The following is a 16,705-nucleotide window of genomic DNA, read 5'->3' as shown; positions in this document are numbered from 1 at the left end:
GAGACCCTGAGACACAGCTGTTGAGGAGTTACAGCCTTTCCCAGTTGCTGGCAGCAGTCATGATGAAACCACAATCAATCGAGGAATTTCTGCCTGTCAAATTCTTATTCATCTTTCAAGACTTATTTTAAATACCATGTCCACCAGGAATTCTTTCCTGATTTCATCCCCAGTTCCACAGTGGGGATCTAATTTCTGTTTCTCTTTTGGACCCCAAGGCTGTACAGCCCTTAAGTTCATCCTTGTATTAGAGTTGTTTATCTGTCTTATATTCTTTAGTAGGAGCTACATTTCATTCATCTTTATATCTGTTTGACAGCTGTCTTGCACGTAATTGTCCTCAATGCATATTTGTTAATAGAATTCTTCTTAAATCTTTGCAAAATTCCCAGGAAGTGAGTACACTCATTCTGTAGACTTTTATCTGGAATTAAATGGATGGATGGATCAATGAACCAACCAACTTGCACACATTTTTTGAGCCCTGAATGTGACCCATATGTGACGGTATTTGGGGAAGGGGACAAAAAATGTTAACGTTAGAACGTATGTTCTCATAGAAGATAAACAGCACACAAATCACTATTAAAAGGCAGCATTGTGGTTGGGAACACTGAGAAACAAGAAGTCAAGTGACCTTGTTCAGCTTTGCTCAGGGGGAGAGCCCAGCATCTCTTCATGCTGTGGGGTGAACCATTAAGGAAGGCTGCCTTTGAAAATATGCCCCTTCTTCCTCAAGTTGGCCAAGGATGCCAGCCCTGTCCTCTGTTATCGCAGTGCAGTTAGCTCTTTGCTTGAAGGGCTGATAGTCTTTTCTGTGGCTTATCTTGGTCTTTGACTTTATCACTTGTCCAATTTGTTGCAGTTTTTACTGGTAATTCATGACTGTCAGAGGGCAGATGGGAGAAATGAAACCATAATAAACAATAAATGTGTTCATCTTGTTTTTAGTAATGGCCCCCATGAAAGGTTTTCTGGAGGGGAAGAGCAAGAAAAGTCTCAGAAGGGCACCCCCTGGTGGACGTGATCTGCACGTGAGCTCATTGTCCCTCATTGTCTCTCATTAGCACATAATTAATTGTTGAAGATGCTACTGACTGCTGGAGGAGATGGGGTACTGCTGTGTGTTTCCTTCCAGAGTTGGACTGGCCATCCAGGCAGTGGGCCAGTGGTCTGATCTGCCTGTCCTTACACCCAAACACTAAGAAGAAAAAGAAAAAAGTATAGTGTGTGTGCGCGTGTGTATACACACACACACACACATATACACAACACACACATTTATCTTTGTGTGTGTATGTATATAAGAAATATTTTTATCAAAAGAGCTAAACCCAAATCCCTCCAAACTGCCTTTGTTCACTGATGGGAAGGACAAAGCCCTAAGGAAACAATTAAGCCTGTCAGATGCCTTAGCTGACAAAGAGGAATTTGACAAGCTAAATGTGAGAGACAAACTGCAAGTGCTCATAAACCAGGTCCCAGGAGAGCCGTTAGTGTCCCTGGCCAGACCTCCCACTCTTCCACCCCCGTGTATTTACATGAGCTCCATCCCTCTTGTCCTCGGAGCCAGGGTGAATCAGTCCGTGTCTCCTCTCTAAGAAGATTGCGGCAGAATGCTTCCGGCTGCACGTGCTTTCCTTTTGATCCATGTCACGTTTCTGAGAGGTATCCTCCCCCTGGGGAAAGGGAAGTAAGTAATGGACAGGTGAAATGCAGGGCTGGGGCAGTTAAAACAGCCTTTGCTTTAATCAAGACACTTGACTGAAAAATTATGCCTATCTCTTGCCTCAACCAGAGATGACTCCTCCCACTTACACATCAGAACGCCTCAACTCTCTGCCAGGGAAAGGCTTAGTTACTTCAGAAAGGCCGCCAAAATGCCCTTGAACAAGGGGAGAGGGTGACAAGCTAGGGGAGGACTGGCCCACCCTGTGGCAGGTTCACAGGTGGTACCCTCTTGACTCAGAGGGAGCACTGCTGCCTGTTTTGTGAGGGGCGCTCCTCCATCTGGATCCTGTCTTCTGCTGTCTCATCTGTATCTTCAGCCATCATGTGCCCTCTGTTTCCCTTGGATCTTTTTTTTTTTTTGGTGAGGAATTTGGCCCTGAGCTAACATCTGTTGCCAATCTCCCTCTGTTTTATGTGGGATGCTGCCACAGTGTGGCTTGACGAGCGGTGCTAGGTCTGTGCCTGGGATCTGAACCTGGGAACCCTGGGCCACCCAAGGAGAGTGCTCGAGTTTAACTGCCATGCCACTGGGCTGGTCCCTCCCCTGGATCTTGAGGCTATTTCTGTTTTGTTCCCTTTTTTGCCTATAAATAGGCTTTTTGCCACCCTGAGAAGAAAAGATATCCCCAAAGCCTGCCATCCTTCTTGCCCTTTCACTGCGACTCTTTGGTATAATTGCACTTGCTGTGTATATTTCCCGAACCCCCACTCACTTTTCAGCTCATTATCGTTGGGTGTCTCATGCTCTGTACCGGGACTGCCCTTGCTAAGGTCACCAGGGATGTTTGAGTGCTGAGTCCCTGGCTCACTTTCTGTCCTCCCATTCAGTCTCTGAAGCACTGAATGTCATGGACTTTTCCCTCCTTCTGGAGACTCTCACCTCCCTTGGCTTCCATGCTGCTTTTCTCTTGTTCCTTTTCTCATCTCCTGGTCTTTTCCTGCTCTTTTTTTTTCCTTTGCCAGCTCCCCCTGTTCTGCACTCTGTTTGAATGGATACTGTTAATGGGACTCTCAAGGACCCCGTCTCTTCTTGTCCTACTTGCTCCTCGGGGAGATCTCATATCTCCCCTGGCTTCAACCACCCTCTGAGTCCCATGGCTCCTAAGCTGGGCCTCTCCTCTTGGTCCCTTATTTCCAGCTGTCTCATAGGCAGGTCTGTCTGAGTGCTTTGGTGGCCCCTCAAAGTTGACATGTGCAGAACCACACTCCTCTTCTTCCTTCCCTGGCCCCTCAACTCTCTGTGTCCTAACCTGGTTAATGTTTAATCCATCCACCAGGTCACTCAAGTTGCACAGTCCAGAATCTTCTCCTTCCCACTCCTCATCCTCACACCCAGAGAACTGGCTCTTGAATCCATGTCTTCTGCCCGTGATCACTACTGCTGCCTCCGTTAGGCCTTTAGCTTTCCTTGCCTGGACTCAGGGCTGATCAGTCTGGCTGCACAGGCTCTGCACTGCACAACTCCAGGGTGTGTCACCTGCCCTGTGCTTGGCACCTGACTTACCCAAACTCTAATTCTCATGACGCTCCCATGTTTGTAGATGAGGAAACTAAAACTTGAGGATTAAAAGACTCACTCAGTGTCTCACTATTGTAAGCAACAGAACAGAGATTTGAGTCCAGCTCTTCTGACTGGCAAGCCCCCAGTCCAGATTATTCCTCTTCCCCCGAGACATTCCATATTGCAGAAATCTCTTTACTGGCCTCCTTTCTTCTGCTTGTGTCCTCCTCCAGTCCGTCCTTCATGCCACCATGACTACCAACCATGTCATTCTCCTGCTTAGGCCCCCATCAATGTCCTGAGCCTACAAGGTGAAATCTGAGCTCCACTGCTGGAGCTCAGTAATCCCTCTGCACCATCTCCTGCCAGTCCCTCGGCGTGTCCTGTGTTCCCTGTGCCCAAGTAAACTGGGCTATTTTGTGACTCTCTGCTTTTCCATGGGCAGTTCCTCTCACAGGCAGTGTTTTGCCCTCTTCTGTCTCTGATGGATAGCTTTCCTTTGCGCCTTCAGATCTGTTCTCCACCATGCTAGGTGCCCAAGGAGGCTGGCCTGTGTGTACCACATCAGCAACCTGCTGCACCGCCACAAGAGCGCCTGCCAGGGGGCTCACAGTTCTTTCTCTCTCTGGTTCTGGCAGTGGCCCACTGCCCTGCCCCCTCAGGCCTTGGGGTGCTGAGGGCTCCCTAGGGTACTGTGCTGTCCTCTGGGGTCTCCCCACACTCTGCCCTCACTTTTGTAAATAGTTTCTTATTAAACTCTCCTCAGATTACTTAAATTAGCTGTTTCCTGCCAAGACCCAGACTGATCTGTTCCCCACTCAATAATCCCTGTCACCTCCCACATATGCTTCAAGGTGCTGCTCAAACAGCAGCTCCCCGTGTGCCTTTCCCAGCCCACAGGCAGGTGGCTGCATCCTTATGTTCGTGGTGCTCTGTTCCACTGTTCTGTGCTTGCCTCACTCTGTCAGTACACGCTGAACTCTTCAAGGACGGGTTCTGAAGCGTGCTCAGCTCCGTACCCCGAGAGCATCTGATACGGGGCCGGGGGAAGGATGGGTACAGAGTAAGATGTGCATTTCTTAGAATAAAGGTTGCACTGAACCGTCCTCAAGGCACTGTAATCCCTCAACAATTGCTCTCGGGTGGTGGGGAGACGGAGGACGAGGAGAGCGAGCTTCTGACATACAGAAGGAAAAAAAGAATTCTCAGGCAAGGACCTCTTTATTTATAACCTCCCCCTCACATCCTTCTACCCTTGTACCTGGCCACCTCAAGCCCACCAACCCACCCCTTCCCCAAACTTCCAAAGCCAAAACAGAAGACCGTTAAAAAGTGATTGGAAATTGAAATGAGATCAAATAGAAATCAATTCTGGGTTGGTTTTTTTTTTCCATTTTGTTCTAAGGTCTGTTAATGACCTAGAAGTAAAGATACATGATCCTTTATGGGTTAAAAAAAAAAAAAGCACCAGATTGTAATTGAGATGGAGTCATCTTGGGATAAATTGGAATGGTTGGGCCATTGTCCTTTGCGGGGGGTGCGTGTCTGTGAGAGTTAGGGTTGTTGATCCCTGAAGTAAACAGCTGCCTCAGCATCAGCACTGGCTTGTTCTGTTATCCCCAAGTCCTGAGAGGAATTGCCTTCAGGCGACTGATTCAGACCTTCATGGATGTAACATCAGGCAAGCAGGTCAGAACAATTGGAAAAAGAAAAGGACCTGGATGTGGCAGCCAGGCCCAGCCAGCTATACTCCAAGCCCTGGGAGGGACGTGGGTGCCCTTTCCTCATTTCCCATCCTGGCACATGAGGTTCCCCATGTGCAGGGCAAGTGGCCCAGTAGGTGTGGGATTAGAGCCGAGTACAGAGTGTGACATGAGATGAAGCCCTGAGTAGGTCCCTTGGGGGCTGCCTTTGGAGAAACTGAGATGTTCTTATGATGTTCATAGTATTTCTGGGTTGGTTTGTTTGAAGAAGCTAGGATGGAAGGTGGGCAGTCAGGGGTAGCAAAAAAATCAAGCACCTGTCACCCAAGTGTCCACTGAAAATCTTACCCACATGAGGATAAATTTGTTGGCCACCATAGAGAACCTATGAAGGCATCAAGGGCTTGGAAAAATAACTGGACTAGGAAATTCAGGCTTCCCAGGTGGCATAAATGTACTGTACCCCCAGTGTCTAGCTGAGTACAGAGATCATAATAGTAATAATAATACTCGAATATTTCAATGATATTTGACAGTTCTTAATCAGCTAAGCAGTTAATGTAGAAGTTAATAACTTGGTTAAAGGGCCAGCCCAATGGCATAGTGGTTAAGTTTGTGCACTCTGCTTTGGCAACCTGGGGTTCATGGGTTTGGATCCTGGGTGTAGATCTATACACTGCTCATTAAGCCATGCTGTGGTGGCGTCCCACATACAAAATAGAGGAGGATTGGCACGGATGTTAGCTCACTGACAGTGTTCCTCAAGCAAAAAGAGGAAGATTAGCAACAGATGTTAGCTCAGGGCTAATCTTCCTCACTAGGAAAAAAAAAAAACTTACTTGAGATTGCTGGGGTTCACATTCTGGCTCAGACTGTAGTGGGTCAAATTGTGTCCTTCAGAAAGATAAGCCCAAGTCCTAACCTCTGATACCTATGAATGTGACCTTATTTGGCAATAGGGACTTTGCAAATGTAATTAAGTTACAATAAGGTCATAGTGGATAAGGGTGGGCCTCAAATCTAATGACTGGTGTTCTTATGAGAAGAGGGAAATTTGGAGACAGAAACATAGAGGAGATGCAGGGGAGAAGGCCATGTGAAGATGGAGGCTGCGGATTCAAATGATGCAGCTAAAAGCCAAAGAATGCCAAGGATCGCCAGAAACCAGAAGCCAGAAGCCAGCAGAGAGGCCTGGGGTGGACTCTCCCTCAGAGCCTCCAGAAGGAGCTAACCTTGCCAGCACCTTGACTTCTGCCTTCTGGCCTCCTGAACCATGAGAGATTAAGTTTCTATTGTTTTAAACCATCCAGTTTGTGGTAATTTGTTACAGCAGCCCTATAAAACTAATACGTGTACCTACTAGCTGTGTGGCATTGAGAAAGTTGAGTAACCCCTCTCAGTTCCCTCATCTCCAAAATGGGGACAGTAATAGCACCTCCCTCAAAAGGCTGTTGGGAGGGTTCGAGGAGTTTTTACCTATAAAGTGATTAAAGCAATGGCTGGCACAGGGTAGACACACAGGAGACTAACAAGTATTCCTATTTGATCAGTTTAGTAAAGATTTTTTGAGCACCTACTGTGTGACAGGCACTATGTATAAATCATTTCATTTGATTCTCATCGCAATCCCATGAGCCTCTTCTCAGGCCATTTTGCAGTTGAGAAAACTATGGCTCAGAGTATAAAGTGGCTTTGAGAAATCAGAAGGGCTGCCACCTCCACTGAGGCTTTGTGGCTGTTCTGTTAGTTCTATTGTTCCACGAAATCACAGAGGTCTCAAGGTGTCCAGGGGGGTGGATAGGAAGGGTGTCAGCCTTTGATTACGATTCATTTTGCGTTGGAAAGACTTATGCCTAACGCTTCTCTACACATAGCAATTGAAGAAGGGAAGGAGTCACAGTCTTGAAAGCAAGAGGATAAATTGTTCATGGGGAAAGGAGAGGAAGATGCAGCTGGCTAGGCGAGGCTCCCCAGCACACGCCAGTCAAAGTAGCAGCCCTCCTGTTTGTGCTGTGTTGGTTTTCCCTCTGGCTGTGGAAAGAAAGTTGTGTCTCTGGAAGACTGAGGACCCTCAGAAGTGTGGGAAGGATGGGCTGACCCCAGAAAACGTGAACACACTGAATGTGTGAACCTGGATACCACAGAAGCAGAGGAGAAAGAATTGGCAGCCTGTTAAACTTTGGTTTTTAAGAGCCAACAGCAGGTGACAGTCATTTTGGAGAAATTACCAGTATTGGAGAGAAGTTAATGCCTTGAAATATATGAAAGGGTTTTTGTGGTGGTGGTTTTGTGAGGGACCGTGGCCTGTGTTTTGCCTGCCTGTCAAGCGCTGAACAAGAAGAAATTAACTTATCACAGCGCTTGGCATTTAGAAAGTGCTGTGTGATGGTTTGTGATTGATTCAAGTAAAGCAGGGGAGATTTTAGTGGGACGTAAGAAAGAACTTCTTAACGGTTACGAAATTAAAGCATAAATTAACTGCTGAGATAGTCTGTGAGGGTGCTGTAGGTAGACTTTCAAAAGATAAATGTGTGTTTGTCTGACTCTCACTAGATTTTAAAACTCAATTGATGGCTTGTTTCTTACTCTAGGCACGTAGTAGATCGTTGCTGTAATAATTTAGACATTTGTGTAATTTTATTCCTTGAAGAAACCTTAGAAGTCAGCTCCGATATTTGCGTTTCTCTGCCTGCAGTTGAGTAGATGGGCTTGCTTGTCTCTTGAGGTCTCTCCTAGCCCAAGAATCCCAGACTTCTTTCCAGATCATACTGTGATGGGGTAGGTCTGTGACACATGACCCGGTTATGGCAACAAGCGGATCTGGGACTATGTGTCCCAACACCTCAGACGTCTGTGAGGTGAAGAGACCAGTTCCGTGAGGGACTGTGGGCAACGTTTTATGAGTTTATCCCATTACTTTACGCCAAATAGCAACCCTGAGAAAGTGAAATCTGAGGGAGACAGTCCTCAACTCAAGAATGGCTAAAATGAGGGATGAAGAAGATGGAAATTGAAATAACTTCTAGTGAAAGAAAACCAGCCAAAGTGACGAAGAGCCCTGTAAATCCAGAGGGAGAAAAGATAATCAGACCAAACCAGTAAGAAGAGAGGAGAATGATCAAGATGAAGGACAATTTTATCTAAAGATTAAATTAAATATAAGAGGCATGGGGAAAGAGTGACAACCAGGGACAGGAGGGTGAAACTGTGTGAATACTACAGGGCTGGATAGGAAGAGAAAAAGACCCCCCAGTATTCAGGCCGCATGCTGGGGCTGTGGGTGGGAGTAGTGGTCATTCGCTGCTATAGATCCTCATGTGGTTTTATTAGCAAGGCATTGGGGGCCTCCCTCCAAACTACCACCTTTTCTCATATTCTCCCCAGGCCCTCTGAGGATAACACATTCCTTTGGGGGCCCACAAAGTCACGCGGGCTGGGCTGCCTGGGGAGTCATTGCTCCCGTGGGCAGGAGTCATGCTGGATTTTCCCAGGACCCTGCCTTCATGGCTGTGCCACATTCAGCTGGTCTCAACCAGCAGGTTGGTTCTGTGGTTCTGTTCTCTGCATTTTTCACATTGTGCTTCTTTCACATTCTCCCAGAGGTTTTGCCTTAAGAAGACCCTACTGGATTTTTGTCTCCACCATCTGCAAGTTACTTGGTAGCTTATCTTTTCAATCACAGTTCATTTCCCTCTGTCCTTGTGCGGTGTCTTTTGGGTTAGGAATGCCCATGCCTTCACGGACGTCAGGAGAAAAATCTCTGTGCCGCATTCCAAGTGGAAAACCCCCAGGGAGATGGTGACATTGGGGAAATGATGATTTCTCTTTATACTTCCACTTGCCATTTCGAGGGTTGTTTCCACAGTTTTAAAGCATTTCTACAACACTTCATGGGTTACAGACTATTTGCCCATCCACTGTCTCATCCACTCTCAATATTTGCCCATCCCAGAACCTTGCAACCACTCTGAAAGATATTTTTATTCTCACATCAAGGATCAGGAAAGAAGGCTGAGAGAAGGAGAAAACTTGGCTTGAGGCCCCATGACAGGTCTCATCCTCTGCCCTCAGGTCCTGTGCTTTGCCCTGTGGCGGCACAAGTTTTGAGCAGCAGGGGGCGTGGACGCTCCTCTGTGGGGCTCTGTGTCTTGGATGGGGGAGCATGGATGTAGACTCAAGAAACCGTGGAGGGGACTCAAGACTTTTCACATTCTCTGTAGCCATTAGGTTCCAAAGTCAGCAAACAGTCCCCATGGAGATGAGGGGCAATAGGGACAGAATACTACGATATGGGGGGACGTTACCATGTCATATCAGAGGTCATTATATTCAGAGAGAGGAGTGATGACAGGGTAAGGTATGATTTCATGGCCGGACGGAGAAGGAATAAGAGATGAACTCGAAGACAGAACTACAACATAATTGATTTCATATAGGCCAAAAATGGTGAAACTGTGAAGAAAAATCATGTAGCTATCCAAACTTTCATAAAATGTTCCTTAAAAAGTACACACTATGGGGGCCAGCCCCATGGCATAGTGGTTAAGTTCGACACGCTCTGTTTTGGCAGCCCAGGTTTGTGGGTTAGGATCTCAGGCATGGACCTACACACCACTCATCAAGCCATGCTGTGGCGGCAACCTACCTACAAAATAGAGGAAGATTGCTACAGGTGTTAGCTCAGGGAGACTCTTCCTTAAGCAAAAAGAGGAAAATTGGCAACAGATGTTAGTGCAGGGCAAATCTTCCTTAGCAAAAAACAAACAAACAAAAAACCCCCACAGTATGAAAGACAAAGCTTAAAACCAAGTATGAGTACAAAGGAACAACCATTACTAAAAGGGGTGAGGGGGCCTGCCCTGTGGCCAAGTGGTTAAGTTCACGTGCTCCGCTGTGGCAGCCCAGGGTTTCACTGGTTCGGATCCTGGGTGCGGACATGGCACCGCTCATCAGGCCACATTGAGGCAGAGTCCCATATGCCACAACTAGAAGGACCCACAACTAAAATATACAATTATGTATTGGGGGGGTTTGGGGAGAAAAAGCAGAAAAAAAAAAAAAGGAAGATTGGCAACAGTTGTTCGTTCAGGTACCAGTCTTTAAAAAAAAAAAAAATGGCTGAAACGCCACATGCATTGGACTCATGGAAAAGGCTGAAGATGAGAGAGAAAAAGTGTAAAAGAAGAGAGAGTAACACATGACAAGAAGCCCTCAAGTGCCATTGTTTTAACTGTGTCTCTCTTTTTTTGTCTCTCCTGTAGAGAACTGTCTGATCTTCAAACTAGAAACACTAGAACATGGGTGATTTTAAAAATAGAAGTTCAAAAACCATGAAGAAGAAAGCAGGCATCCCTCACTGTTCGAAGTGTGTCCAGCCCTCCGTCCCTTAGGTCCTGGGGTCCTAAAGAATATCATTACAAAATCATGATTGGTCATCTTTGCAAAACCATGGGGAATGGATGACATATGGGAAGATTCCAAAAATAAAACATCCCACTTTTTAGAGACAGGGGAAATCTGCGTCTAGGAATTACAGACTAGTGAACTTGTCATTGCCCCCAGAGATCATTCAGCGGGTGGTCTGTGAGAGCTTGGAAAAGGAAATAGTGATCACTAGGAGCCAGTCCTAAAAGCCAGTCACCCAAGTATGCTTAGGACATCTGCCCTGAGAGCAGGTGCACAGATAAGCTTTGAATGTTTGAGTGAACCAGCAGTGAGATGCTGTAACTAAAGAAAAAAACATGATTAAAGATGCTTTGCTGAAAATTCCGTTCTGGAGCATTGAAAATGTTTATCCAATACATGTTTATCCAATACATGTTTATCTGTGACGTTCTCATACCTTTAGGAACATGCATTCAGTTCTGTGAGCTGCAATTTAAGAGTCGTTGGCAAGTTGGGGTATGTACAGAAAAGGTTAACAAGGAAGAAGGAGCTCACATTTACTGATCAACTCACTGTGTGCTGGATATTGAGTTAAATATTAGGGTATATGTATGTTTTAATACTTAACATTATAAAGAGATTATTAATCTACCTATTTTAGATGAGGAAAGAGAGGGTTATGACAACTGAGTAGTTTGCCTAAGGCCAACATCTAGGAAGTGGCAAAGCTAAGACTTGAATCCAGATCTTTCTCATCTGAAAACCTGAACTCTTACCACAGTACAGAGCTGCCAGAGCAGCAAGGGATCTGGGAAATGGGCCACTTGAGGAACTTGTGAATAAAGAAGTGCGTCACTTTAGAAATCAAAGGAGTGGGGCTGGCCCAATGACACAGTGGTTAAGTTTGCATGTTCTGCTTCAGCGGCCCAGGGTTCACCAGTTCAGATCCCAAGTGCAGACCTATACGCCGCTTGTCAAGCCATGCTGTGGCAGGCATCCCACATATAAGGTAGAGGAAGATGGGCACGGATGTTAGTTCAGGGCCAATCTTCCTCAGCAAAAAGAGGAGGATTGGCAGCGGATGTTAGCTCAGGGCTAATCTTCCTCAAAAATAAAAAAAATGAAAGGGGTAAATGTAAACATAGTGTTATTTCCAAATGTTCAAATGGTTGCCATTTGGAAAAAGGTTTAGCCTTCTCCTTTAAGGTCCCAAAGGATAGAATTAAGGCAGTAGTGTGGAAGCAGTAAGAGCAGTTACCATTTATTAACCATCTGCTAGAAGCTGATCTCTGCACACATTCTTTAAACCCCTTGAGTGAGACACAGTACTATGATCGTCCTCATTTCACAGGTAAAGAACCCAAGAAGATCAAAGTAATGACCAGGATCTCACGGCTAGCAAGTGGCAGAGCCTGGGCCTAACCAGGTCTGTCCCACACCAGAGCCAGCGTTTTCAACTGTTTCCCTCCACTGCATTCCTGTTGGTAGATTTCTAATCAATGTCAGGGAAAATTTCCAGATAACTAGAAGCTCTCAAAAAAGGGAATGGATATTCTATCAGGGAGTGCATTGCTGGGTTGGACCCAGGCCTGATGAACGCTCAGGTCTCTTCCTATTCTGTATCCTGTTTTTTTTCCTGTGCTCCCAGAGAAACAAGTTTACATATAGATTAGTAGTCAGGGAAGGGGCGTGTTGGTGCATCTCGAGGTTCTTTGTCATTCTGTCAACCTGAATTCCAGCATGATGATAAACCCAAATCCAGTTTCTCCAAGATATACATTTTTTTTTGAGGAAGGTTAGCCCTGAGCTAACTGCTGCCAATCCTCCTCTTTTTGCTAAGGAAGACTGACCCTGAGCTAACATCCATGCCTATCTTCCTCTACTTTATATATGGGATACCTACCACAGTATAGCATGCCAAGCGGTGCCATGTCTGCACCCGGGATCCGAACTGGTGAACGTGTGCACTTAACCGCTGCGCCACCGGGCCGGCCCCTCTCCAAGCTATTTTTTACATTCCAGTCATTTGTGGTAAGTTTATGGACATAATAATCTGCAGAAAAGTGCCTTGCTATGGCTTTAAAGCATAACCGTTCCATTAGTAAGTGAAAATTACAATTCTCCGCATATTTTGAAATAAAATTTTTAAGAAATTTGAGGGAGGAACAAAACCTTAGCAATGACTATTAACACTGTCTGAACTGCTTTGCCATCTTACCCTTGATAATTGTACTGAAAGTGGAGAAAACTGAGATACTTTTCGGAAGCAGGATCGGAACTGCACTGGACTTAAGGGGAAAGACGGAGGAGGGGGAGGGGAAATCTTTCCTCATTCTCTCCAGCACTCATGTTATTTTTTTCTCCCCTCCCCTGCCCCCAACACACACAATCACAGTTCTTAAGAAAACCAACGTATGAAGAAATAAGGGTTCTTAGAATCTATTTCTACATCTGGAGTTTGAAGCCAGGCCTTAATTTATTGATATTTTAATTGTCGGTGAATGAGGTCACATGGAAAACTTTCTGCTTCTCGATTGTGTTGGTGGACACTTTTCTAAGCTCTAACTAGCTGACTTTTTGGTTAGCCAGAGGTTATTTACTTTTAGTAATTACACATGAAGTTTCTGAACTCAGACATTTCACAGCAATCTCCAGAGAGCTCCAGTCCAAAGAGAGTGGCTGCATGCACGTACAGGTTGTCATCGTATTTGCTGAAGAGGTGCTTTGTCCATCAGGGTAGAGTTGGCCCTAGCTTGCTGCTGTCCCTGGGTGCCTTCCACGTCTGTGTCTTGTTGACACGCCAGCCTGCATTTATATCTGCTCTGTCAATTTTATATCCAGTTCTCAGTCCTTAGGGTGTTGCATAATAATAAATGAAAAACTCAAAAATCAAGCGAGTTTTATATATGATGCATCTGAACTAACTCGACCTGACTTCCTGAGGTGGGGGGAAATGAATGGCCAGGCAGACCAAATTTGGGTGCTTGTTAATGACAGCAAGGATGCCTCTGTCCCTCCTAAGCAGGCATTAGGAACCTCCTATGTGCCAGTCACCATGCTGACACTAGGGATAGCAAGATGTGGTCCTTGTTCCTTCAAGGAGCTCCAATATAGACATCATAGTGTGAGATATGTGCTGTGGTAAAGGTGAGCCCAAGGAGGTTCAGCAGCTCAGACTTGGGGAGCAGGAGGCAGGGGAGGCTTCTCTGAACCAAGTCTTGAAGGATGCCAAGGATGTCACAGCAGTTACAAAGGCAGGAAGATGTATGTGACTAGTTCTGAAGGGCTATATAAGTCAAGATTCTGGAGAGAGATGCAAGCAGAAAAGTAGGTACTCCATGCTAAGGAGTTTGGACTTTATCCTGAGGGTGGTGAGAAGCCATTGAATGGTTTCAAGAGGAAAATGAGGGATGTAGTTTGTGTTTTTAAAAATACCACTTTGCTATCAATGTAGGCAATGGGTGAGCTAAGAAGCAGAGAGACACGAGGTGGGTTGCAAAAATCCAGGTGAAAAATGAGGAGTTGAAGAAAAAAAATACATTTCAGAGACGTTAAGGAAGTGGGCTGCAAAGAACTTGGTCAGAGTGACAGATATTGGAAAACAAGAGAGGAAGGAATCAAGGATATTGCCCAAGTTTCTGGCTTGGGTGGACATGGTGCCCCTCATCAAGATGGGGCTTGGGAGAAGGAAGGCCAGTTTGCTTGGAGAATTATGGGGAAGGTGATTAATTCAGTTGGGGGCAGGATAAATTTGAGAAGCTTGAGAAATGTTCAGGTGGGGACGTCTGGAAGGGTTGGTTGGGTGGGCCTGGAGCTCAGGCAAGAGGTGCTAAGGTACAGTTGTTGGCCCGTCCCTTCCATGTTAGGAAAACACTGGTGTTGTTAGAAGGATAGGGGACTCTGTGGGTCCAATAACATGAGATAGCTTTTTAGGAAGCCACATTAATTAAACAAACATGACAACCTCTATTTCAGCATCATTTAGAGTTAGTAGACATGTGAGATGTACTGAGATGACTTCTAGCAGAGTTCAGCAGGGAAACTGTGCTCCCCAAGGTAAACTTGGGTTTCTTCCCAGGATTATTGTTCTCTGTGTATCCACTTTTCTTTTGAATGTCCGTCCCAGGCTTCCTGGGGTCCTGTGGTGAGAATCCTGGTAACCAGACTGTTTACAGGCTGTGTTGGTAAGGAGGTGTAAAAAGGCACTTTGCTAGTTATTTCATCTTCCCAATAGACCTGCAAGGTGTTACTATTAATAGTCCCATTTTCCAGATAACAAAACTGAGCCTCTGAGGGTTACATGGCTACCTTGTAGTAAGTGGCAGAGTTGTAGATACAACTCTAAATCTCACTGTCTTTCTAGTACACAGCACTGACTTACACTGAAAGAGATCAGACGTGTTAAATCCTTGGATGAAAGGTACCAGTGTTGTTGAGGAAAACAAGTTTTATGGAAATGATGTGGCCCCAGAGGTGTTTATCCAGAGCAGCACTCTCCTTGGATTGCCCAAAACCAATTCCCCTGATGCATCTCCTATATTTCCTCCCCTGCCCCATGCTGTCAGCGCTCAGACCTGGTGGTTCTGGTGGTACCCTGTGCAAGGCCCACTTAAGGGTCAGCCATTCGGCCCTTGCTTATAATTCTTCCCCTTTTCCCAGCCTTTCCCTCTGCCTCTACTCTTGCCCCCAACAGCCAGAATGGCCCTTTAGTTTAAAACATCAGGAAGTCAGACCTCTGCTCAAAAGCTTTTGATGGCTTCTCGTCTCATTTGGAACATAAGCCCTGACCTTCAAGGCCTTCTGTGTTCTGGTCTCTGGCTGCCTCTCTGACCCGGTCGCTGACCACACTCACTCCTTCTGGCCATTCCTTGAACACTTCAAGCACCTTCCAAATGCTGCAGGGCTGTGAAACTTGCTGTTCCAGCTTCCGGCTGTGCTTTTGCCCAGATAGCACTATGACTGGCTCCGCCATATCATTCAGGTCTCTGCTTCTCCGTGAGGCCTTCCTGCTGGCCACCCTGTCTAAGATAGAGGCCCCCATCATGCCCTGTGCCTTATTCTGCCAGCTTTTTCTTCATAGCACTCATGTTCTATTTGTTTATTGACATCTTCTACATGTGAGCTCCAAGAATTCAGGGGCTTTATCTGTCCTGTTGCCGCTGTCCCCCTGGCTGCTGGAATAGTGCTGGCCCAGAGTGTGCGCTTGGGGGATTGGTTGAATGATGGAATGAATACATGCAAGCCGTGGGCCTGACCGAGGGGGATGGGAAATGGAGTCACTGTCACTGCGGGACCTATGACAATGAAACAGTGTCTTAGTCTCTCCCGACGTGGTTAGCATGGCTGGTTCCCTGAGTCTCCTTGTTTGGAGATAACTGTGAATGGGCGTCAGGAAACTCACCCGCATTTCCCTGGGTTGGATGCAGAGTTACTGCTCTGATAAGGTTGGGATGATTTTTCCTTCTAACACACAAGTTACCAGGACGGATTTGCTGCCTAAGGAGATGGCCGGTAATAGTGTGGCTTCCATGTCCTACTTGTGCCCACCCTTCCAAATCTGCATGTCACTCACAGGAGTGTCAGTGTTGGTGGAGCTGTTGGAAGTGTCACCTGCATTATGGCTTTCACAGGAAGAAGGCTTTCTCGAGTGACTAGTAAGCTCTGTCTTCAGAGTATCCTTAAACAGAGGTTTCCTTGTGGGAGATTTGAACCTAATGCCATTTTCAGTGCATTTTTCTGTTGCTCTTCCTATAGGATCTTCTACGTCTCTCATGATTCCCAAGACTTGAAGATCTTCAGCTATATCGCTCGAGATGGTGCCAGCAATATCTTCAGGTGTAACGTCTTTAAATCCAAGAAGAAGGTAAAGGGGCAGTCGTCAGTCATCAGTCATCTTTTGTTTTCCTCTGACGGACCCAGAGTACTCCCAGCATTGACCAATCTCCCTGCTGATAGAGAGGCAAGAGTTGGAGGTGGATATTTTAATGCGAGACGTGGGGGAACTATCACAGTAGTCTGTCCTTGCTCCTGTGTAAGGAAATCCTCTTTTAGTTTCATCTGAACTTTGTACTTAGTTACATGCACACGACTGGAGAGATCTCAACCGTTGAATAAGGGCTCTGGAATGAGAATGGGTAGACAGCACCAGGACGCAGGCTCACCTTGGTCTGTGGTAGAGAAGAAGCATTTCCATTTAGTAAGGTGGCGCTTCATCATGCTTCTCTGTATTGATCAGAAGGCTACCAATCATGACACGTGGATCTGATTCAGACTTAGTGTGTGATAGTGGTTGTCCTGGATGGTGATTTCGGTATGATAAACTTGCTGCTGGAGTAAATGCAGCTTGCAGTTCTCTAGAGGTGTGCTTCCTCTCTGTCATTCCTCC

The 16,705-nt window shown here is 46.1% G+C and overlaps 1 protein-coding gene across 13 annotated transcripts in view; it reads left to right on the top strand.

Moving 5' to 3' along the window:
* Positions 1–16,705, top strand: part of LOC100058633 (carboxyl-terminal PDZ ligand of neuronal nitric oxide synthase protein) — a 286,431-nt gene that overhangs the window by 219,916 nt on the left and 49,810 nt on the right. For all 13 annotated transcript variants that reach the window (XM_070267908.1, XM_070267904.1, XM_070267909.1 and 10 more), the window contains one exon: positions 16,075–16,183. In XM_070267908.1, the coding sequence (XP_070124009.1) occupies positions 16,075–16,183 (109 nt within the window). The remainder of the gene's footprint in view (positions 1–16,074; positions 16,184–16,705) is intronic.

The sequence above is a fragment of the Equus caballus genome, chromosome 5 (genome assembly GCF_041296265.1).
Source record: "Equus caballus isolate H_3958 breed thoroughbred chromosome 5, TB-T2T, whole genome shotgun sequence".
Classification (NCBI taxonomy): Eukaryota; Metazoa; Chordata; class Mammalia; order Perissodactyla; family Equidae; genus Equus; species Equus caballus.
Note: the sequence above shows the minus strand (reverse complement) of the source record. Positions and strands in the feature narration are given on the sequence as shown.